The 22,094-nt window shown below is 41.5% G+C and overlaps 1 protein-coding gene across 1 annotated transcript in view; it reads left to right on the top strand.

Moving 5' to 3' along the window:
* Positions 1-18,621, top strand: part of Rttn (rotatin) — a 165,977-nt gene extending 147,356 nt beyond the window's left edge. Inside the window, exons 45-49 of the mRNA XM_060376958.1 lie at positions 1,906-2,105; positions 7,647-7,914; positions 16,181-16,284; positions 17,124-17,193; positions 18,206-18,621. Of these exons, the coding sequence (XP_060232941.1) occupies positions 1,906-2,105; positions 7,647-7,914; positions 16,181-16,284; positions 17,124-17,193; positions 18,206-18,291 (728 nt within the window). The 3' untranslated portion in view covers positions 18,292-18,621. The remainder of the gene's footprint in view (positions 1-1,905; positions 2,106-7,646; positions 7,915-16,180; positions 16,285-17,123; positions 17,194-18,205) is intronic.
* The last annotated feature ends 3,473 nt before the right edge of the window (positions 18,622-22,094 follow it).

Genomic DNA, 22,094 nt, shown 5'->3' with positions numbered 1-22,094 from the left:
ATGATATTAAGTTGTCCTGGAAAAATATATATATTGATATCTTTCTCCTTATTAAGTATATGTTAGTCAAAGGCAAATTTACATATGGGTCTTATAACTCCAGAACATTTTAAGAATATGTTTGTTGACCTGGGAGAGGTATTGGATAGTTAAAAAAATAGATTGGCCTGATTATATGTGGCTGTCGGAACATTCAGAGGGAACATCCAAAGGGTGAAAACTAATAAAAAAGACAGGTGAAAAAGAAGCTTTACAGACTGTAGAACAGGAGCAGGGATGATAAAAGTTAGTCCGAGCCACTGTTGGTTTTATGAAAGTTGGTGTCACTGAAGCTCCCTTCGTACTCATTCACGCGGCTGTTACTATATTGGCAGCCTACTAAGGCTTGTGCATTGTGAGTTGTAACCAGACTGATTAGGCACTGAGGGGAACATAAGGGTAGATACATGGCTGTAGGAAAAGAAGAGGTGTGAGGTCACTGTTTTAGAAGGGGAAACAAACATCATGGAGCTGAAGGAAGTACATTGGCTATGTGTAGTACCCATGTGGTCAGATATCCTAGGTTTGACTGGTCGGCAAGTGTGCGTGATTTCTCCTGGCAACATTCAGGAGTTCAGGAACAGAAATAGCCACATACTAGAATGTCCATGGGAGGGATGAGAAGTAAAGTCAACTGTGAGCCAGCCTTGCCACACCACATGCCACGATAACATCTTTGTTTGGATAGTCTTGTCCCTTAGGCTGTCTGCTTCACCAGCCTGCAAATAAGTCTTTCTTACATATAGCAGTAAAACTCATGAAGTGATGTTCTGTGTCTGATTGTGAGTCAGGATTGTCCTCTCTTCCTTCTGCTACTGCCCCCCTTTTCTGCTCAATGTGTCATCTTTTCTCAAAGTGTCATTTATCGCAACCTTCCTGGAAGTGTGGCCAGCTCACCATAGCCTGTCTCTGAAATGTGGTGTCATTCCTAAGGGTTTCTTTACCTTAGCCTTGGCTCTGAGGGCCTAGGAAAGGAGGGGGGATAAAAAATGGGTTGCTGAATGTAAAGTAAAAATACAAAATGTGAAACTTATTTGTATTCTATGTATCCTTAAATTTTGTAAGAATATTTGAAGTGGTTACAGTACCACTAACCTAAGACAGAAATACTGATTTTTCTATTTGATGTGTTTCTAAGCAAAAATACATCATTTAACGTAAACATTGCTATTTGAATATAGTTATAAAGTTAAGAATGCAGGAAAGATTACCATATTTTTGTTTGTACTTCCCACGTGTGAGTTTATTTGAGACGGTTCAGCTGTGATGTGCATATAAGCTATTCTACGTGCATGAACTTTCACAAAGTAATTCTACTTCAGGTTTAGATTACAATATAGTCACCAAAATACATTTCTAACTCTTTCGTGCTTTGTTTTGTTTTAATCCCCTAATAATCTCATGGTTACCTGACTTACTCAGAAACACTGACCTCTGGACGCCACAGATACCACTACTAGCATCTCCTGCCTGGGAGTTCTGTGATCTGGAATGTCCTGTGACCAGGCTTTTCTGAGTTCTTTATCTTTACCTGGGTACTGTGAAAATGGTGTTTGAGCTGTCCCAGTTACTTCCCATTACTAAAATTCTATTTAGATGCCTTCTTTATGAACTATTAAAAACCCATTATACTAATCTAATCCTTTCTTTAAAAAAAATAAGTTGGCATTTTAATGCTCCACTGAGGTAATTGAGCCCTGAGTGAGGACAGCCAATCTGTGGGGCTGAGTGTAGACATGAGCATTAGGCTTCAATGCTCATTTACAGTTCATTGGTTGGGGACCAAATCATTTATGATTACCACTTTGTGTTTTAAAAATTAAGCAGCAGAACAGAGGCAACCATAACAGGCTGTTTCTTTTGAAGGCTGCAGTTCCCTGTGTTGGTCAAATTATGGTCAATGTGTTCAACCTGCACACAGAGGCTCCCCCAGCGGCTCCCTGATACTGTGTGTCCTGAAGCTGGCTTCTCAGATGCCTGCGGAGAACACCCCCATCCAGCAGATGGTTTTTATGTTTCTTTCAAACCTGGCCTTATCTCACGACTGCAAGGGAGTAATTCAGAAGGTAAGCACTTGGCCTCTTGTACGTGTCATAAAAGTTGTTTTGCAAAATAATACTGTCAGTCAAATTTTAGAAGTCACTTTCTAGGACTGCTTTCTTGTGATTTCAAGATATTTTAAAGGTTTGTCAAAGAATTAAGAGGCTAATCGCTTAAAGCCGGTTATGGGAGGAACTAACACTGAAGCAGAAGTAGACCCTGATTATTCCATGTCCTTAGTCATCCTCATAGCTTTGAATTGTGTTTTATCTCAAAAGTGTTAATTTTATAAAAACATTGGTATCATACAAATGATAGATTTGAACTGTAAGTAGACTAGACAAACAATAACAATACTCCATTCATATTATGGTGACAGAAAGCTGTATGAAATCAAAGCCCCTTTTCCCCAGTTACACTTTAACTTCTTTTTTTTAAATTTTTATTTTTATATTAGTTACAGTTTATTTACTTTGTGTCCCAGCTGTAGACCCTTCCTTATTGCCTCCCACTTCCACCCCACCCCCACATCTCCTCCCTGCCCCTCTCCAAGTCCACTGATAGGGGAGGTCCTCCTCCCCTTCCATCTGACTCTAGCTTATCAGGTCTCATCAGGACTGGCTGAAATGTCCTCCTCTGTGGCCTAGCAAGACCGTTCCTCCCTCGGGGATGGGGAGGTCAAAGAGCCAGCCCCTGAGTTCATGTCAGAGACAGTCCCTGTTCCCCTTACTAGGGAACCCACTTGGGTACTGAGTTGCCATGGGCTACATCCGAGAAGGGGTTCTAGGTTATATCCACGCATGGATATAGAAATTGTAGTACATATACACAATGAAATATTACTCAGCAATTAAAAACAAGATAATCATGAAATTTGCAGGCAAATGGTGGGAACTAGAAAAGATCATCCTGAGTGAGGTATCCCAGAAGCAGAAAGACACACATGGTATATACTCACTTATAAGTGGATATTTAGACATACTATATAGGATAAACATACTAAAATCTGTACACCTAAAGAAGCTAAACAAGAAGATGATCACTCTTCACTTGGAAAGACAAAGGGGATGGACATTGGAAGTAGGAGAAAAGAAGTAACAGGACAGGAGCCTACCACAGAGGGCATCTGAAAGACTCTACCTAGTAGTGTATCAAAGCAGATATTGAGACTCATAACCAAACCTTGGGCAGAGTGCAGGGAGTCATATAAAAGAAGGAGGAGTTAGTAAGATCTGGAGAGGACAGAAGCTCCACAAGGACCTAATATATCTGGGCACAGGGGTCTTTTCTGAGACTGATTCTCCAACCAAGGACCATACATTTTTGCTTCTTAGTTGGCATAAAATATCATTTTTGAGTTTCTGGATCTGCAGTCCTGATTTCAACTCAGTATCTAAAGGAGGGGTATGAGTGAAACAAATCCTTGTGCACGTGTGTATGAAGCATGGCATCTTTATGGTTTTACATGAATAGAATGTCTTTTAAAATCTGAATATTATCAAATCATGTGGTACTTACTGATGACAGTGATTTGAGTGCTTCTGTTTCTTCTGCTTGGATATCAAACAGGATTCACAGGAGTTGAGTTCCACCCTTTACAGTTTTATGTCCCTGAACTCCAAAAGATAATTTGAGTATAATTACAAATAAATAGAAACGGTTCTCATACTAAGGAAGTGGAATGATTAGTCTACTATGGAAATATTTTCTAATATTATATTACACCCAATTTACTCTGGCTCATGAGTCTCCTCATTACAGTTTTTCAGAAATTTCTCAAGCCACTTGATGGGATGTTATCTTGAAATCAGCTATGGAGGGAACATTTATACCATGGAACTTGGCAAACACCACAATCAATGATCTGCCTCACCCTCACTCAGCCGGTTTAGTTGCCAGTTTAGTTCATTTACCAGGATACAGCTGGGTAGTTTCTTCATGTCCATGCTGTTATTTCAACAGTTTATACCTATGTGCGCTTGTATATATATTTATTTACATATGTGCCATCTATGTCATTTTATATATGTATATTTTAATATACTTCTTTTTTAATGTATTCATTTATTCACTTTATATCCTAAACACACCCCACCCTTTTCTCCTCTTGGTTCGACCCTCCTGCCCTTTTCCCCTTCTTCCCCCTCCCCTTCTCCTCAGAAAAGGGGAGCCCCACCCCTTCGGTACAGCCAGTCACATCAGGACTAAGCACATCCTCTTCTTCTGAGTCCAGACAAAGGATCTAGAAGTAGGCAACTTAGTCCATGTAAAAGACAGCCCCTGTTCCACTTGGCCATTCCACTTGCTAGGGAACCCACATGAAGACCAAGCTACCCATCAGTTACATATGTGTTGGGGGTCTAGGTTCAGTCCACACATGGTCCTTGGTTGTTGCTTAGTCTCTATAAGTTCCATAGGTCCAGGTTAGTTGACTCTTCTTGTGGAGTTCTTGTCCCCTCTGGGTCCTTGTGTCCTTCCTACCACATTTCCACAAGACTTCCAGAGTGCCACCTAATGTTTGGCTGTGGGTCTCTGCATCTGTTTCCATCATCTGCTGGGTGGAGCCCCTCAGAGACAGTAATGCTAGGCTACTGTCTGCAAGCATAGCAGAATATTATCACCAATCTCAAGGGTTGGCTCTCTCCTGTGAGTGGGTCTCAGGTTGGGTCAGTCATTGGTTGGAGCATAACAACAGACACTGAGTAATCATTAGGTCTTACTTCAAAAGCCTATACTCCTCGTAGTGTGGGAATATGTTTTCTTTCTATGATTTCATATATATGTATATGTATACACACACATCACTTCCATAAGATTTCATCTTGACCTAAATGCATGGGGCTACCTTCTTCATGTGAGAACATGGTACTGGCCAGTATCCCGTTTTTCTACTACTTCCTTGTAGAACATGTTGATGAAGTACAAAATTGGAATATCCAGAAGAAATGCCAAGACCAATCTCAAGTTTGTCACGTAGCTTGAGCTTCCTTACACTTCAGGATTACTGGTTTTACGTATTTTTTAATAATTAAAGGAGAATACCTCTCATATACCTATAACTCTCAGTTTATAATTCTGGTTCTATACTTAAGAATACTGTGGGACAAAACAAAGATAGCAGCAGCCTCTTGCACCACTGCAGAACTCTAAGGAGTTTGAGAGACCCACGGAGGCTCTGGTGATGCAGCCCTAGAAAAAGAGCCTGAAGAGCCGGTAGTAGCTCTGGAACAACTAAGAGGGAAAAGGCAAGTCTTGTGGGAAGATGCTTTTAGATGTGGACTTGCTTGTTGGAAAGAAAGAGGGTGGGACAGAGCCATGCAACAGAGAATGATGAATCTATGCCCTTAGCATGTCAGCCAGCAAGCATAAAGATCATGCCTGATGAGCCATGGGGTTATGTGAGGTGGCTTAGAGCTCTCGCGGGAACAGGCCAGTACTGAATAGGGCTACCCATAGGCCTGCCCAGCCTTCATCATGGAGCTATAGCAGCTGCAGACCATGTGGCCTGTCCTGCTGGGAGACCGAAATCATTGCAGCCCACAAGCTCAACACATGTCCAGTAGCCGGCACCAAGGACAGAGCAGTGTGCAGCAGTTGGAGCTCCCAAGTAGCAAGTCACTACTGAATAAGGCCGGCTCCAGCTGGCCCCCAGCGTGGGTCTGCCTGCCTAGCTGCAACATCACCCTGACTGCAATAGCAGGATAGCCATCAAGACAAGCCTCAGCAATGGTCCTGTATTCATGGCTTTTCAGAAATCAGAAACCTTGGACTAGACCAACAATTTGTTGCTGTGAATATTTGCATTTAAAGCTCTTTGGGCAAAAAAGTATACTGTGTGACACACTGCAGTCTCTAAGCAGTGAGTACATGGTTGTGACAGGTGCGAGAGAGGGCTGTGGTGGACAGAGAACATGTCATTGCTGAATGGGGCTGACAGGGTGGTGTGCATCAGCCTGGAGCTTGCAGACTCAGCCTCTGAACACTGTCCGGCTGCACACTCACCCTGGTTCTGAGCAAGAGCAAGATGTTTGCCATAGAGCTTCGTTTTCTGGATTGGACCTCCTTGAAAGACTTCTATGGTCCATGCTGCCCCTGGAGGCCGTGTTGGTATCTATGGTGTATGCTGCTGCCTCAGGCTGTATTTAAGCCTGAAGTCGATATGGATGTCCATATGCTGGGTTGACAATAGAGGCAGTGTGGATGGCCAAAGCTTGTGCTACCCCTGGACACCAGGTGGACGTCTGTTGTCCACGCTACAGCAGAAGCCATATTAGTATCTGTGGTTTGTTGCTGCCGGAGGCCATGCTGATGTTCATGGCCCCTGCTACCACTGAAGGCCATGTAGATGTTGGTGGTCTGTGCTGCCATCCGAAGCTGTGTTGCTGCCCATGGTTCAGGCTGCCACTGGAGACCTTATCTCTGTCCACAGCGCAGGTTTCCCCAGAGGCCATGTTGATGGCTTTGGCCTGTGCTTCCACTGAGGGCTATGATGGCTATGATGGTGCCTGTGACCCTTGCTGCTACAAAGGGTCATGTTGATAACTGAGGTCTGTACTACCACCGAAGACCATGTGGAAGGCCATGATCTGTGCTCCCACTGATATAAAGAGCTACATTCACAGTGGTATCCATGATTGCAGATTCACATTTGAAAGAGAGGACATGGAAGGCTATGTAACAACTCCTACCCCTATACCACCCCACCTTATCCCTTCCTCCTCCCAAAAGAAACAGCCCAAACAGAGACCCACCAAAGAGAACTCTTAAACATTGTAATGAAGACACTGAGGTGGAGCTCTGCACAATTGATGGCTTCTGGTGGGGGTGGGGTGGAGAAGGACTCTTGTCTTCTTTAAGGGGCTGGCCACTGGGGGGTTGACCATGCTCCAGTGAGTATATGGGCAACACATATTGGATTATAGCTACCATACTGTCAGCCATAGGCCTCTGCTGGAAATTATTGGTATATATTTTGTTTGCAGGCACTTAATAGCTATCATATAGTTAAGGTTTTGGTGGTAGTTTGAAAAATTGGCTTTTCTCATCTCTAAGTTTAATAGAATGTCATAGCTATGAAATTTTTTCTGTAATGATAAGACATAGAATAAGATGAATTTAAGTGTGTTCATAATTTTAAGGAAACACCTGTAGCTACAATGATCTGAAACAGTTTCATTCTTAGCAGAGTTGTTAACGCCTATGCAAAGGTGGATTTGAGTTTTGTTCCTTTTCCTCCCACAGGATATCTTTAATGAGCAGCAAAATTGCCAGAAGGCAGATAAGAAAGGGAACTCAGGAGGCCTACTCTGAATTATCAACCCTAAATAATTGAGTTGACTATTGTTTATTTCATCCATCATCAGGAAAAAAAATCAGGAATTAAAATTTAAGCACTATTTTGTTTCCCTTTACACTTATATTTAGTTGTGTGGATGGAGGATTTGGAAGAAAGAGAAATTAAAACTGGGGAAAAGGATATCAAAATGCAAGTTAATTGGTCACCAGGGGACTAGAAAAATAATGAAAAAGATCGGAGAAAGAAAATAATATTCTGTGTTTACCCACAGAGCAACTTTCTGCAGCACTTTCTGTCCCTGACATTGCCTAAAGGAGGAAACAAACATCTCAGCAATCTGTCCATTCTGTGGTTGAAGTTACTCCTGAATATATCATTTGGAGAAGATGGACAACAAATGATCCTGAGGCTGGATGGCTGCTTAGACTTACTCACAGAGATGAGCAAATATAAGCATAAGAGCAGCCCTTACATACCTCTGCTGATTTTTCATAACATTTGCTTCAGCCCTACTAACAAGCCTAAAATTCTAGCTAATGGTAAGTAGCCACATCGTGGACTCATTTCATACATGTTGTAATGCGTAGCTTGTTCTACTCACACTAAAGCACAAGTAGCCCTGTAATTTCCCGGGTGTTTCTTAACCGCATGCTGTGCTCAAGGCCCTGGAGGAGGCAGGGAGGGGTAGGTATTCAAGCATGGTCCAGCCTCTAGGTGTTGATATAACTGTAATTCCAGTGGCCACACTGGCTTCAGGAGGTAACTGGGAAGGGCCACAGTGGCAGGGGTGCTCTCATTCTAACTGTCTGCTTCTTTCTGTCTCTTCTTGAGCTAATGTTATGCTAGTCCGCCTCGTTTCTCACCTGTCTTTGAGCACATAGAAACTTCCTAGGATAGCTGCCCCAGGTATAACTCCTGTCCTTCACCCTGCCCTGTGTCCATTTCATTCTGTACCAGTTCTTTTTCCAATCCTGTCTTTCTCCATAGCATGATCACTATCTGATATACTACAAATTTTATGCAAGTGGCTTTTTATTTCTATGCCCCTTACCCTGGGACATAAGATATTTAGAGCCAAGAGGTTTTCTTCTGTGTATGCAGCACCTAAACATGTGCCTGTCAGCAGTAAGCACTCGGTAAGCTTTTAGTAACAGAGAAATCAGGACAGGCAGAATTGAAGGCCACAGGCAGATAGGGAAACCAGCCTTACAGGCTGGCAGGTATCTTGCTCTGAGGTGTGGTATTACTGGAAGCAAGGATTCAAAAGGAGTTGAGAAAAACTGAAACAGGGAGGGAATTGGAGGGGTCTGAAACCACAACTATGAATGAGGTAAGTGAATTTCATGTGGAATTTTGTAAGAGACAACTTATTATGATAAGGGGAAAGAAAAAAAAAAGAGGATGGACTCTAGCCACCCATCCATCTGTCCTCAGCTAACAGCTAGCTACTCTGAAATTAAATTTTCCATCTATAGAATACTTGCTTTGTTTTGGTAAGAATGGGTTTATAAAAGCACAGAGTGTCCAGCCTCATTGCAGGTACATGGTAGATGGTTTAAGATATTAATTCTCCTTTGCTTTCAGTTTTACACCTAATTTTTCTCAGAAACTTTACCACCTCAAGTTTTTAAACAAATAGAATTGATACTCTATGCTCATGTTTTGTGTACACATGGTTTAGTGCTTCTATTTTTCTGAGAGCAGCTATAGAATTGCTGAAAACATAATACAGAAAATTGTTCAAGTTCAGCCAGCTTCAAACTCTCCTGCATTGACTGGATTTGTACCCAGTCTTCTACCACTTCTCTGCTGACCACTGGGAGATGTGTATCAGTGGTTATCTCTCAGTCCTCTTCCACTGCATCTGCTTTGGTCCTCACACCCATGAAATTATGATGATAATTCACTCTACTTCAGTGATCCGAAGTGTGCAGATCACCTGCTGGCAGCCCTGATTCGGGGCGCAGCTCAATAGCATCTGGTGTTGTTTGTTCTTCATCTCTGAGTAAGTGTTTTTTGATCCCCCCCCCCCCCCCACTTACTGCAACCTTATTGTTGAGTCAGGAAAATGAAAGGCTTTTGGGCAACTGAGGAAGTCTATACTTTCCACCTCTTGATCTCTAGATTTATACTATGGATTTCCCTATAATCAGCACTGTTTTCTCAGAGACCCCCATCAGTATTAAGCAGATGGACACAGTTGGAGAAAAGTCTTTTCTCCGTCTCTCTCACACTCGACCTCAGTGGGCTTTCTAGGTAGGGTGAGGTAAAGCCAGAAGCAGCTGTACAGGTTCTATGTCGAGCTGTAAGGACTAGTCACAGGCTTTCCACACGGTCAGTTAGACAGTCGGCTTTCAGAGGTCAGCTGAATTACTGAACTCACTAAAGCAGTATGCTTCTAATCAGGAGCACCAGACATGTGGTTAAGGTGGACTGTGCCTTGGGCCTGACCTGGCTACAAAAACAATCACAGCCCTCCCTGTTTCTTGTAATGTTTAGAGTAAGAGTGTCTTTTATAAAAACACACTAAATAAGTGAAATAAAAATTACACCAACATGTCATAAGTTATGAGAAAGATAATATGAAATTACAGCCCAATTTTGACTGAAAGCTGTGTCCAGGTGGATAGCTCTTTTGCCTGAAGGAAAATTTCCAGTATTATTGGTTAGCTTTTATCTAGAACATCAAAGAGAAGGAAGAAGTAATAACCTTCAGGTGAGACTCTTACTGCCTCGCCTTTGTGCATTAAGCTGGGGCTTCAGAGAACCATTCCCATAAGAGAAAAGTAGATCAGAATAAAGATACTTACCTGACTTTATGTGGATGCATAAAGAACAGAAAAAAAAAAAAGTGGAGATAAAGGTGGGTCCCACAGACTACCCCTCCCAGGCATTTCATCCGGGGTACATGTTCTTTATGTGATCCTTGATTAGTTAACAGTGATCATGAGTCTTGGCAGAAGCAAGTTCCTTTGCTGGATGAAGGGCAAGTTCATTCTAGAGTGTAGGGAGCTGACACAAGTAACTTCTCAGATCACTAACTAGAGCAGTTATTAAAGCACATTGGGATATTCAGCAGTCTGAATAAATCAGCAGAGGAAAAGATACCGACTTCTTTTCTGCCTGGACTGCAAATAATTATAAATGATATTTCTATCATTTCAGGATGTTCAATTGGACATTAGGTAGCCTACATTTAAAATAATAGGAATGTCTGTCATTAGCAATATACTGTTTAGGTGTAGCCAAAGAGATAATTTAGGAACTAGAAAATAGATTATCAAAATAACAGGAAACAAGCTAGAAACCCGCCACAGAGGGCCTCTAAAAGGCTCTGCCCTGTAAACTATCAAAGCAGATGCTGAGACTTATGGCCAACTGTTGGGCAATGTGCATGGAATCTTATGTAAGAAGTGGGAAATAGTAAGATCTGGAGAGGACAGGAACTCCACAAGGAGAGCAACAGAACCAGAAATTTGAACATAGGGATCTTCCCAGAGACCCATAGTCCAACCAAGTACCATGCATGGAGATAACTTAGAACCCCTGCACAGATGTAGCCCATGGCATTTAATGTCCAAGTGGGTTACATAGTAATGGAAAGAGGAACTGCCTCTGACATGATCTGATTGGCCTGCTCTTTGATCACCTCCCCCTGAGGGAGGAGCAGCCTTACCAGGCCACGGAAGATGACAATGCAGCCACTCCTGATGAGATCTGATAGACTAAGATCAGAAGAAAAGAGAGGAGGACCTCCCCTATCAGTGGACTTGGGGAGGGCATGCATGAAGAAGGGGGAGGAAAGGTGGGATCAGGAGGGGAGGAGGGAGGGGCTTATGGGGGGATACAAAGTGAATAAAGTGTAATTAATAAAAATTTATAAAAAGAACAAAAAAATATTATTCAGAATGCAACAGAGAGCTATAAAGATGAGAAAGGATTAAAAGCATAAAAGTTAAGTAACATACGCTGAGGCAATCTAAAGGGCTTTTATATTAAAGAGGAGAAAGAATAGAGGAAGAAATGGGATGATGGTTATTTCTTTCTTGAGCAGGGGGGAAAAGTGGTTTATTTCAATCTTACAGTCATGAAGAAAAGCCAAGGCAAGGACTCCAGGCAGGAACTTGAAACAAAAAACAGAATTCTACTTTACTGCGTACTCCTTGCTTCTGTTTAACTATCTTCCTCATATAACCCAGGACCACCTGCCGAGGGCTAGCTCTGTCCACAGTAGGCCAACCCCTATTTTTAGTAGTTAAGAAAAGGCCCTGCTCCTCCCCCCCCAAGGAAAAAAAAAAGAGACAGAGAGAGAGAGGACAGTCTGACAGACGCAATTCCTCGTCTGGGGTTCCTTTTTCTCAGGTGTCTCAAGTTGACAACCAAGAACAGCCTTTGTGGTTCTCTTAGCAAAGAAACTACAAATTGTATCAAGCTGAAGTTCATCTTCAGTTTCTGTGGCTCAAGCCTATGTTTTCTGTCTTCTTCCTTTTTCTCTCCTTTTTTAATTTGTCTTTGGGAATTTCATACAATGTGTTTTGATCACACCCTCTCCCTCAGACTCCTCCCAGATCCTCTCTCCTGTCTTACTTAAAAGTTTGCCTCCCCCCCCCCAACTTTAAATTCTTAAATCCAATCTGTGTATATGTATACTGTGTGGCCTTCATTAGAGTGTGGTTCCTTTCCTATTTGTATCCCCTTTATCTCCTTCCCTTGTCTTACTGTTACAGCTAGGACTTTGAGTAGTATATTGAACATGATGGAGTGGCAGGATGGAAATTCTTGCCTTGTTCCTCATTGAAGTGGGAATGTTTCGAGTTTTGCTCCATCTAAGACGATATGGCTACACCCCACCCAGGGACTCCACTGTGAAAGAAAACTGCCTCTCATAGCAGTTGTTAATGCCATAGCTTCTTGACTAGGGCAGAACTTCATGCCCCTTGCTTCTGCTCATGCTAGGGTTTAGTCTGGCTTGTGTTTGTGCAGCTTCTGTGCACACTGTGACAATTGCTGTGAGTTTATATGTCCACTTGCCCTATTGTGTCTGGAAAACAGTTTCCTTGTAATTATCTGCCACCTCTGACTCTCATAAAATGATCCTGAGAAAAAGTGATATAGTAAAGATGTTCCATTTAGTGCTGAGTATTATACATTGACTCTTTGTGGTTGTCTGTGTTAATCACCATCTATTGCAAATGGAAACTTCTCTGATGAGGCTTGAGAGATTCATTAATATATGCATGCAATGAGAATGTCTTAGAAGATTTAATACTACATTCAATTAGCAGAATAACACTGCTAGGTTTTCCGCTTGTACCTATAACCTGTCTAGCCACAGATACATGTACGCCACATATCTCAACATGATATAGCAATATAGAGCAAACCCACAGCCAGGAAGCTTCTCTGTCGTGGGTTGAATGAGGCACTGATCCAATCTTGACCAAATGATTCTTACAAGACACTTCCATAGATTTCCTTTTAGAACATCTATACACACAGTTAAGTTGTAATTGTATTCATTCATGAGTCAATGACTAGAATTGCATTCTAGTCTCTGCCCAATAAATTTTGACCTGATAGTATTATGCTGAAATATTTCACACCTCATGCAGGATATGTTCATGTAGCTGAAGCATCTTTCAACTTTCTCACTAAACCAGTCTTGATTAAAACATTTCTTGACCAACACCAGAAGGCCTGCTAACGCTCCCATGCCCGCCCATTCCTTCAGCTGATTCATGGCTGCAGCAATCCATGGTGATAATCCTGTGGCTAGTCCTGCGTCCACTCTGGTAGAATTTACTGTGATAATGGCCACTCTCAGCTGCTCCATCGTAGTATCGAATTCTCCAGTCCAATTACCTAAAATATAGCTCGACAATTGTTTAGACAGATTTGCAGCACAGGAAAAATTCTCATGTTGTATGCTAGTGACACAAAGTCCAGCATACTTTCATTGACAGCCCGGTTGAGCCATTTGCCATAGGGTATCAATTTGCTCCTGCACGAGGTCAATCCTCTGATTGAACACCATCAAGCCTCCTTTTAGTTGAGCATTAATTCCTTTTTGTACATCTAAGGCATGAGCTACATTGGCTAAAAGATTATTCAGGGTCTGAGCAGTCTGCACAGTATGACTCATGGCTAATGCCCCGGTGGTAGCTCCAACAGCCGCCAATGAGGTGGCAGTAACAGTGGCAGCTGTAATTCCAAGATCCCTTTTCTGTCTGAAGAGAGTCATAGCGTGAGGGGCATCAACGGGCACAGGCACCCAGCGAGGCAGGTTTGCCTATGGTGTATATGCAAGATTAGAGTCTCACAACAGTGTAATGCAGCCATGATCATTCAGGCCTTTACAGCCATTGAAGCAGGACAGTCTCCCCAAGCATGGTTGGCTACTATAAAAAGCTAAAATGTTATGCTCAGGATGCGAGGCTAAGCACTGCACTCAGGGTCAGAACAATCATTGGACCCAGAGAAGAGCATGTCTGATTGCATGCGGGTTGATGCCCCAGGTCCCGCCTCTGAGAAAAAGGTATCGGCCGGGTCTGATGCTCTTTGGGTGGATGACACCTAAATGAACATCGGTACAAAGTCCCAATTTATTTCTAATATCAGAGATCAGACCTCTACTCTTGCTTGATGCGTCTAAAACAAAAAGGGGGAACTGTAGAGAGCTGCGTAATGCCGCGCCTTAAAGATGGAGCTGGTTTCCGCCTTCCACCTTCCCGATGGTGAGTGCTCTCTGTCACAAGCAACTCCACATTTGGCTAAGGCTGAGGATCTGGCTTGCTTCCATGAATGGGGACCTATCTGCATTGCCCACATGGCACGCTGGGGTTGGCTACCCAGAGGCTATTTAAGCTGTGGGCTGGCTTTCCCCAGGGTCCAATGATTGTTCAAGGTTCCTGAATAAACTGCATTGAAAAAAAAAAAAAAAAGAAGATACTGAAGGTCTGGGATGGTCTGAGTGGAGGTGCCGCTGGGAGCTCAGGGTTTGGCATTGGATAGATTCAGTTGTCAATTTGCAGATTCAAATCTTGTCTTTTGCTTTTCTTTTGAAGCTAAAGACCATGAATTTTCAAACTACCTGAGGTTTGTAACACTCATAAATTTGTTCTGTTTGCTGTCTAGTATTTTATTCTTAAGACATTTCAGATTTTTAAAATAGTAGCAAGACACTGCAGAAATTCATTTTACATTTTGTGTTTTGTTTTTAGAAAATTTATTCTTTGCACGTGTTAGTACTTGCTAATTTGGGTTGATAATTGGAGAGCTGAAAAGCAGTAAACATTATCCATGGTTATAGAATATACCCTATAAAAACGCATCTAGGATGCTGAGCTTTACTCTTTACACTTTTCTCTATGTAACTGCAAATTTCCTTTTAAAACTCTTTATGAATTTCATGCAACGCATTTCAATTGTATTTCCTTCATCTCCCGACTCCTTCAGATTCACCTCCATTTCTCTACTCACCCAACTCATGTGAGTCGTATTTGTTCTGCCCACATCCTCTTTGCATATGAAGTCATCCAGGGAACCATGACCAACATTCTAGGGGTTACACCCTTGTATGAATCCGACCCTCCACCAGCAACTATCAATTTCCATAGCTCTTTAGTGGTGGATGAGACTTCCACCTGCTTCCTCTCTCCACGCTGAGGTTTTGCCTGGCTTGAGCTTGGGTAGGACTTGTCTGTGCCACCACAACACTGTGAGTTCATATGCACAACTATCCTGATGCGTCCAGAAGACACTGTTTTCTTGTAGTTATTCATCACACCCAGATCTCACAGTCTCTCTACCCAAACCCATTCCACAAGTATCCCTAAGCTTTGGTAGAAGAAGTTAGGATACAGAGGTTCCCATTTAGGGTTGCATATTCTGCAGTCTCTTAATCTTTGCATTTTGTCCAGTTGTGTATTCCTAATGTTTAGCAATCTAAATTTTAAATTAAAGAGCTTCAAATGAAGATGCAAAATTTTCAGGAAGGAGTGTGTGCAGACAACAGTGCAATAAAGAGAAAATATACAGTGTGTGTATATGTGTGTTTGTGTGTGTGAACCAAATAGTAAATAAAAAAATCTTCACTTTAAAAAAAAAAAACATTTCTTGAATTCTTGGTGTGTTTTTTTTATTTTGTTTATTTTTATTAATTACAGTTTATTCACTTTGTATCCCAGCTGTAGCCCCCTCATTTATCCCCTCTCAATCCCACCCTCCCTCCTTCTTCTTCTCCTATGCCCCTCCCCAAGTCCAATGTTAGGGGAGATCCTCCTCCCCTTTCATCTGACCATAGTCTATCAGGTCTCATCAGGACTGGCTTCATTGTCTTCCTCTGTGGACTGGTAAGGCTGCTCCCCACTCAGGTGGAGGTGACCAAAAAGCCAGCCCATGAATTCTTGGTGTTTGTATTTCAGTACAAAATTCCCATGCTTGTTTGTAGATGTTTGTATAGTGGTGATCATGATTTTTGACAATCTATTTTGTATGTGTAAAATGGGAGTTATAATTGAACAACTTAATTTACAGTATACTGAACTTTTGTATTATTGTCTTTTTAATGAATATACCTTTGTTGAACTTGGGCCAGAAAATTTAGAGAGTATTGACATCCAGATCATTTGTACCTGGTATAGAAACTGTTCTGAGATACCCCTTCACATACCTCAACTTATAAAAGATATTGTTTGATGATAGCAAATTGTGTTTTAATGCTAACGGGGCAGCTCTCCTGCTCATTACATTGGGACAGTCTAAAATAAGAACTGAACTTTTCTTTTATAATGTGCTTATTTATAGAAAAAGTTGTTACTCTTCTGGCTACCTGTTTAGAAAGTGAGAATCAAAATACCCAGAGGATTGGAGCAGCTTCACTTTGGGCTCTAACTTACAACTATCAAAAGGTCAGTTTTTAAAATCATTTGTGAAATGGAGGGAGGGGAGTTAGAGTAGGTAAATAATTAAGACTCTTAGGGTGCATCCAAAAATATCAGAAAGATACCAACCATAGATACAAATGAAGTCATAGACCCAAGTTTTCTTTGTTCATTCGTGTGATTAATAATCTATCAGTTAGTATTCTTTTCATGTAATTATTTAACCAGGATTGGACTCAGAGTGGTACCTCTGATTAAGTGAATTTCCCTGTTAATGTCAGTTAAATTTGCCAGTTTGTTGTAAATTTGGTAAAAATTATTTCTTTCTACAGATGTGTCCAGGAGAAATGTGTCTTGATCAAAGACTGAACAATAGTTTTATCTGTGCATCAGATTTGCCTTTCTTTCGTACATAGGGCTGCCCAGAGAGAAAGGATAGTGTGGCTACTCTTTCTCTGGCCTCTGATCCTCCTTTATTGCAAACATTTCATTCCTAAGTGAAAAACACAGGGGTATCTAGTGGTGGCCCAGTAGCCAGATGACAGTGGTGGGGCATGCAGAGTTCCTGGAGGTGATATACCTACCTAGGCACCCAATCCTGTGTGGCTCACCTTCACCCTGGACCAACAGGCTGCCATTCTTCTTGTATGGTTTAGGGAAGAAAGAGTAAGCATAAATGGAACGGAAACGTCAGAAGGTGCAGTGGGCTTGACTCAATAGGCTGAACTAATCCAACTGTTTATATTATTGTATCTGACTGTATCCTGTTTAACACCTTAGTTGGTAATGGGCAGTTTGTACTGTGCTATCTTCATCTTTGATATTTGGGAATAAATATAACTAACAGATTGTCTTACCTTCTCCAGGCAAAAGCAACTTTGAAAAATCCATCAATAAAAAGAAGAGTAGATGAAGCATATTCCATAGCAAAGACAAGTAAGTTTTAGTTTAAAGAGATTACAATTAAACTTGAAAAGTACTAAGTGAATTTTCTCATACTAAAATGTTTAAACAGGCCTTTACAAAATGACAGTGTTATGCACTGCTTACCTAGATTTTGAGAAATATTATCAAAGTACTATCAGAAGGGCCCACATGTAGCCTGGGCTTTTTTGGGTAATTTTTTGACATAATAAAATGTCCTGACAGATGAGTATTTCCAATATAAAGATTTCATAAATTGTACGTGTGATCTTTCTCCAAATTGGTTTTTTTTCCTTGCTCCATTTTTTTTCCCTTTTTTTTTTTTTTTTTTTTTTTTTTTTTTGCTAGCAGCTGCTGAACATTTTTACGTGATAAGAATTGGATCCAATTAGAATTGATCTTGAAGAGAAAACTTTGATTTAATATTAGGGAGCTGAAGTCTTCCAGGCATAGATTCAATTGCTCTGTAGCCACGTTTCCCTGTGATCTGCAATCATAATTTGAGAGATTTTGTTTTCAGAGCATGTCAGTCATTTTAAGTTACCAGTTTTCCATGAGCATTATTCTCCAAACACATTTATCTCAAGATAGCAAAGTATGTCTTTCCTGTACTGTGGTAGATCTGTGTTAGTTATTACTGTTTGTTTCTGAAAAGATGCTTTGGTTTGTTTCCAGCTGTGATCTTGCATTTCAGGAGGAAATGGGGAAATGGTTTATGTTAAAGTTGATGATTTTAGAGGGATGATATGTAAGAAACATCATGGCATTCGTTCTGGATTATAGCTCACTTATGTGAATTATGGAGATTGTTTTTAAATATGCTTTAGATAAACCATTGATAAACGAATGGAAATTTGTAACATCTTGATTTTATAAATGTAATATATTTTTATAATTCTGGTATATCAAGAACATAAATATCTTGCTAATAAATCTTTTTTCATAGCTTCATGTAGACGTGACTACCCATATGTGTAGCGTTAAGTTTAAAGTGGTATTTATAACTCTTATTTTTCTATATCAGCTTTTCCTAACTCAGAAGAAAACCCTCTAAATGCCTACTATTTGAAATGCCTTGAAAACCTTGTGCAGCAGCTTAACTGTTGCTGAGCCATGAGGTACTCTACTGCAGAGCTGACCGCTGCCCACGGGAGAGCTGGATCAGAGGTCAGGCTTTGTGAAGCTGCTGCTCCCGGACTGGGGCTGCCCCTGCACTGTCCAGGCCTGCCTGCGCCGAGTCAGCACCAGCCACCCCGAAGGAACTGGTGACTCCCACTCTGTTTCTCCCTGGCAGTCTTCCAGAAGTAACTTGCTAGCCCAGGATGCTGCCAAGACAGACTTCTGGCAATAGAAACATTTTTATACTTTTCTATGCAATGTGTTTTGTAAAAAATTCTATTTAATAGTTATTTAATAAAATAATTTTTTAGAAACTGCAAACTGACTAGTCTGAACAGAATTTAAAAGTGTATTTTATTCTTTGAGAATTTCATTCATGTGTGTGATGTAGTTTGATCATATTTGTCTCTCACTCTTCAGTTCTGCCCACACCCTCCCCACACCATACCTGCATCCCACCTCCATATCCTTTGTTTGTTTTTAAGATAACAATAATAATAATAATGTGTCTAATTAGTGCCACCCATAAGTACATAATATGAAGTCAGGAGCATGGCCAGTCTACTGAATGCCATTTATCTAAATGAAACTGATTCTACCTGCCCTAGAAGCCATCAACTAGATGAACAGAGTAGTCGTCAGCTAGTGATGGGAGATTGTATACTCATCCCCTGTCCATTCTAGGCTCTGGACCAGATTGATTCTGTGCAGATAACCACAGCTGCCGTGAGTACAGAGTTCTTGTAATGTCCAGAGGATTGTTTAGCCTTGTCTTTCCTAACTGTGGCTCTTGTAATCGTTCCACACCCTCTGCTAAGATGTTCTCGGAGACTTGTGGGAAGAGGGTGTGGTTCAGCATTCCACTGACACTCTCTGCACTTTGATCCTTTGTTTCTCTGTATTACCCACCATCCACTGCACAAAGATGTTTCTCTGATGATGTCTGCAAGCGGCACTCTTCTATGGGCAGAGAGACTCCTACCTAGAAGGCATCTTCCTATAATCTCTGTTTAGGAGAATACTAGCAGTGGGTTCTTCTCTAAGACCCGTGGGCTCAACTGCCATGGTTTGGCCAAATCTACCAGGCATTAGTTTCCTTCTCTGGCGCATGACAGCTGTTCTTGGTTGTCAGCCTGACTACATCTGGAATTAACTAAAACTCACATGGCTGGGTATACCTGTGAGGGACCTTTTCTTAATTAGATTATCTGAGGTGGGAAGACTCACCTTTAGTTTGGATCTTTTGATCCAAATCTGGCCCGCATCTTGGCAGTCTATTTAAGGCCATGGAAGAAGAAAGCTCTTGTACTTTGCTGTTTGTACTCACTCTCACTGGCAAATTAATTCCTTCGCTAGCAATAAAGCCTACTTCTTCAGTGTCCAGTGTATACTGAAGACAGTCTGAGAAATCCAGCCTTGTGGACTGAACAACTACTGGATTCTTGGACTTTTCATTGGTAGACAGCCATTGTTGGACTAGCTGAACCACAGCCTGTAAGCCATTCTAATAAATTCCATATATTTCTATATGTAAATATATAGATTGTAAATATAGATACATAGGTACAGATGTATTCTGTCCTGTTTCTTTGAAGAAACCTGATCAATACATGGAGTAAACCTTAAGTCCAGCTAAAAAGCAGTTACCCTGTAATCAAGCTCCTGCTGCATCCCCAGGCATGTCTTGCTGAAGCTGGTTATTGTAGGTCACCATGCTCATGGTAGGTAAGGCTTGCTTTCCTTTCTACTACAGGAGCCTACACAGCACCTTCCAATACCCTGAAAGCTACCCAGCATGAGATATGATTGTAGACTTTTATCAGTTGCATGAACATTGGTTTTAGGGACAAAAAGAATTGTGTCTAGGTTTCCTTCCTTCCTTCCTTCCTTCCTTCATTTTTAATATTTTTATTTATTACACTTTATTTACTTTGTATCCAAGCTGTAGCCCCCTCCTTCGGCCCCTCCCAATCCTGCCCTCCCTCCCTGTTCTCCTTCCCTGCCCCTCCCTCAGTCCACTGATAGGGGAAGTCCTCCTCCCGTTCCATCTGACCCTAGTTTATCATGTCTCATAAGGACTGGCTGCAATGTCCTCCTCCCACATGGTAAGGCTGCTCCCCTCAGGGGGAGGTGATCAAAGAGCCAGCCACTGAGTTCATGTCAGAAACAGCCCCTGTTCCCCTTACTAGGGTACCCACTTGGAGACTGAGCTGCCATAGGCTACATCTGTGTAGGGGTTCTAGGTTATCTCCATACATGGCCCTTGTTTGGATTATCAATCTCAGAAAAGACCACCAAATTTTTTGGTTCTTATGTTCTTGTGGAGCTCCTGTCCTCTACAGGTCATTCTATCTCCCCCTTCTTTCCTAAGATTCCCTGCAGTCTCCCCAAAGTTTGGCTGTGAGCCTCAGCATCCGCTTTAATACCGTGCTGCATAGAGTCTTTCAGAGTCCCTCTGTGGTAGGCTCCTGTCCTATTCCCTGTTTTCTCCCTCTGCCAATGTCTATTCCATTTGCCTCTTTGAATGAGGATTGAGCATCTTACCCAGGGTCCTTCTTCTTGCTTAGCTTCTTTAGGTGTACAGATTTTAGTATGTTTATCCTATATTATATGTCTAATATTCACTATAAGTGAATATATGCTGTGTGTATCTTTCTGCTTCTGGGATACCGCACTCAGGATGATCTTTTCTAGTTCCATCTATTTGCCCGCAAATTTTGTGATTTCTTTGTTTTTAATTGCTGAGTAGTATTCTACTGTGTTAAATGTACCACAATTTCTGTATCCATTCCTCAGTTGAGGGACATTTGGGTTGTTTCCAGATTCTGACTATTACAAACAAAGCTGCTGTGAACAGGGTTGAGCAAATGTCCTTGAACATATTTTGGATATATGCCTAGGAATGCAATAGCTGGATCTTGGGGTAGCTCAAGAAGTTAAACAGCTTTTCAGTTTCATGAGGTCCCACTTATTGATTGTTGCTCTTAGAGCCTGTGCTGTTGGTGTTTTGTTCAGGAAGTTGTCTCCTGTGCCAATGAGTTCTAGGCTCTTCCCCACTTTTTCTACTAAACTATTCAGTGTGTCTCGTTTTATGTTGAGGTCTTTGATCCACTTGGACTTTAGTTTTGTGCAGGGTGATAAATATGGATCTATTTGCATATTTCTATATGTAGACATCCAGTTAGACCAGCACCATTTGTTGAAGATTTTTTTTTCCATTGTATGATTTTGGCTTCTTTGTCAAAAATCAAGTACCCATAGGTGTGTGGGTTTATTTCTGGGACTTCTATTTGATTCCATTGATCCACCATTCTTTTTCTATGCCAAAGGACACTGTCGCCAGAAACAACAGCCTACAAACTGGGGAAGGATCTTCACCAACACTGTATCTGACAGAGGTCTAATTTCCAGAATCAATAAAGAACTAAAGAAGTTAAAAAGAAAAAAATCAAGTAATCCAATTAAAAATTGGAGTGCAAGGAATCTTATGAAAGAAGGGGGAGATAGAAAGACCTGGAGGGAACAGGAGCTCCACAAGGGGAGCAACAGAAGCAAAATATCTGGGTACAGGGGTCTTTTCTGAGGCAGATACTCCAAACAAGAACCCCTGCACAGAAGTAGCCCAAGGGAGCTCAGTATCCAAGAGAGTTCCCCAATAATAGGACCAGGGACTTTCTCTGACATGAACTCATGGGCTGGCTCTTTTTTTCACCTCCACCTGAGGGGGGAGCAGCCTTACCAATCCACATAGGAAGACAAAGAAGCTAGTCCTGATGAGCCCTGATAGACTATGG

Source organism: Meriones unguiculatus, chromosome 2 (genome assembly GCF_030254825.1).
Source record: "Meriones unguiculatus strain TT.TT164.6M chromosome 2, Bangor_MerUng_6.1, whole genome shotgun sequence".
Taxonomy (NCBI): Eukaryota; Metazoa; Chordata; class Mammalia; order Rodentia; family Muridae; genus Meriones; species Meriones unguiculatus.
Note: the sequence above shows the minus strand (reverse complement) of the source record. Positions and strands in the feature narration are given on the sequence as shown.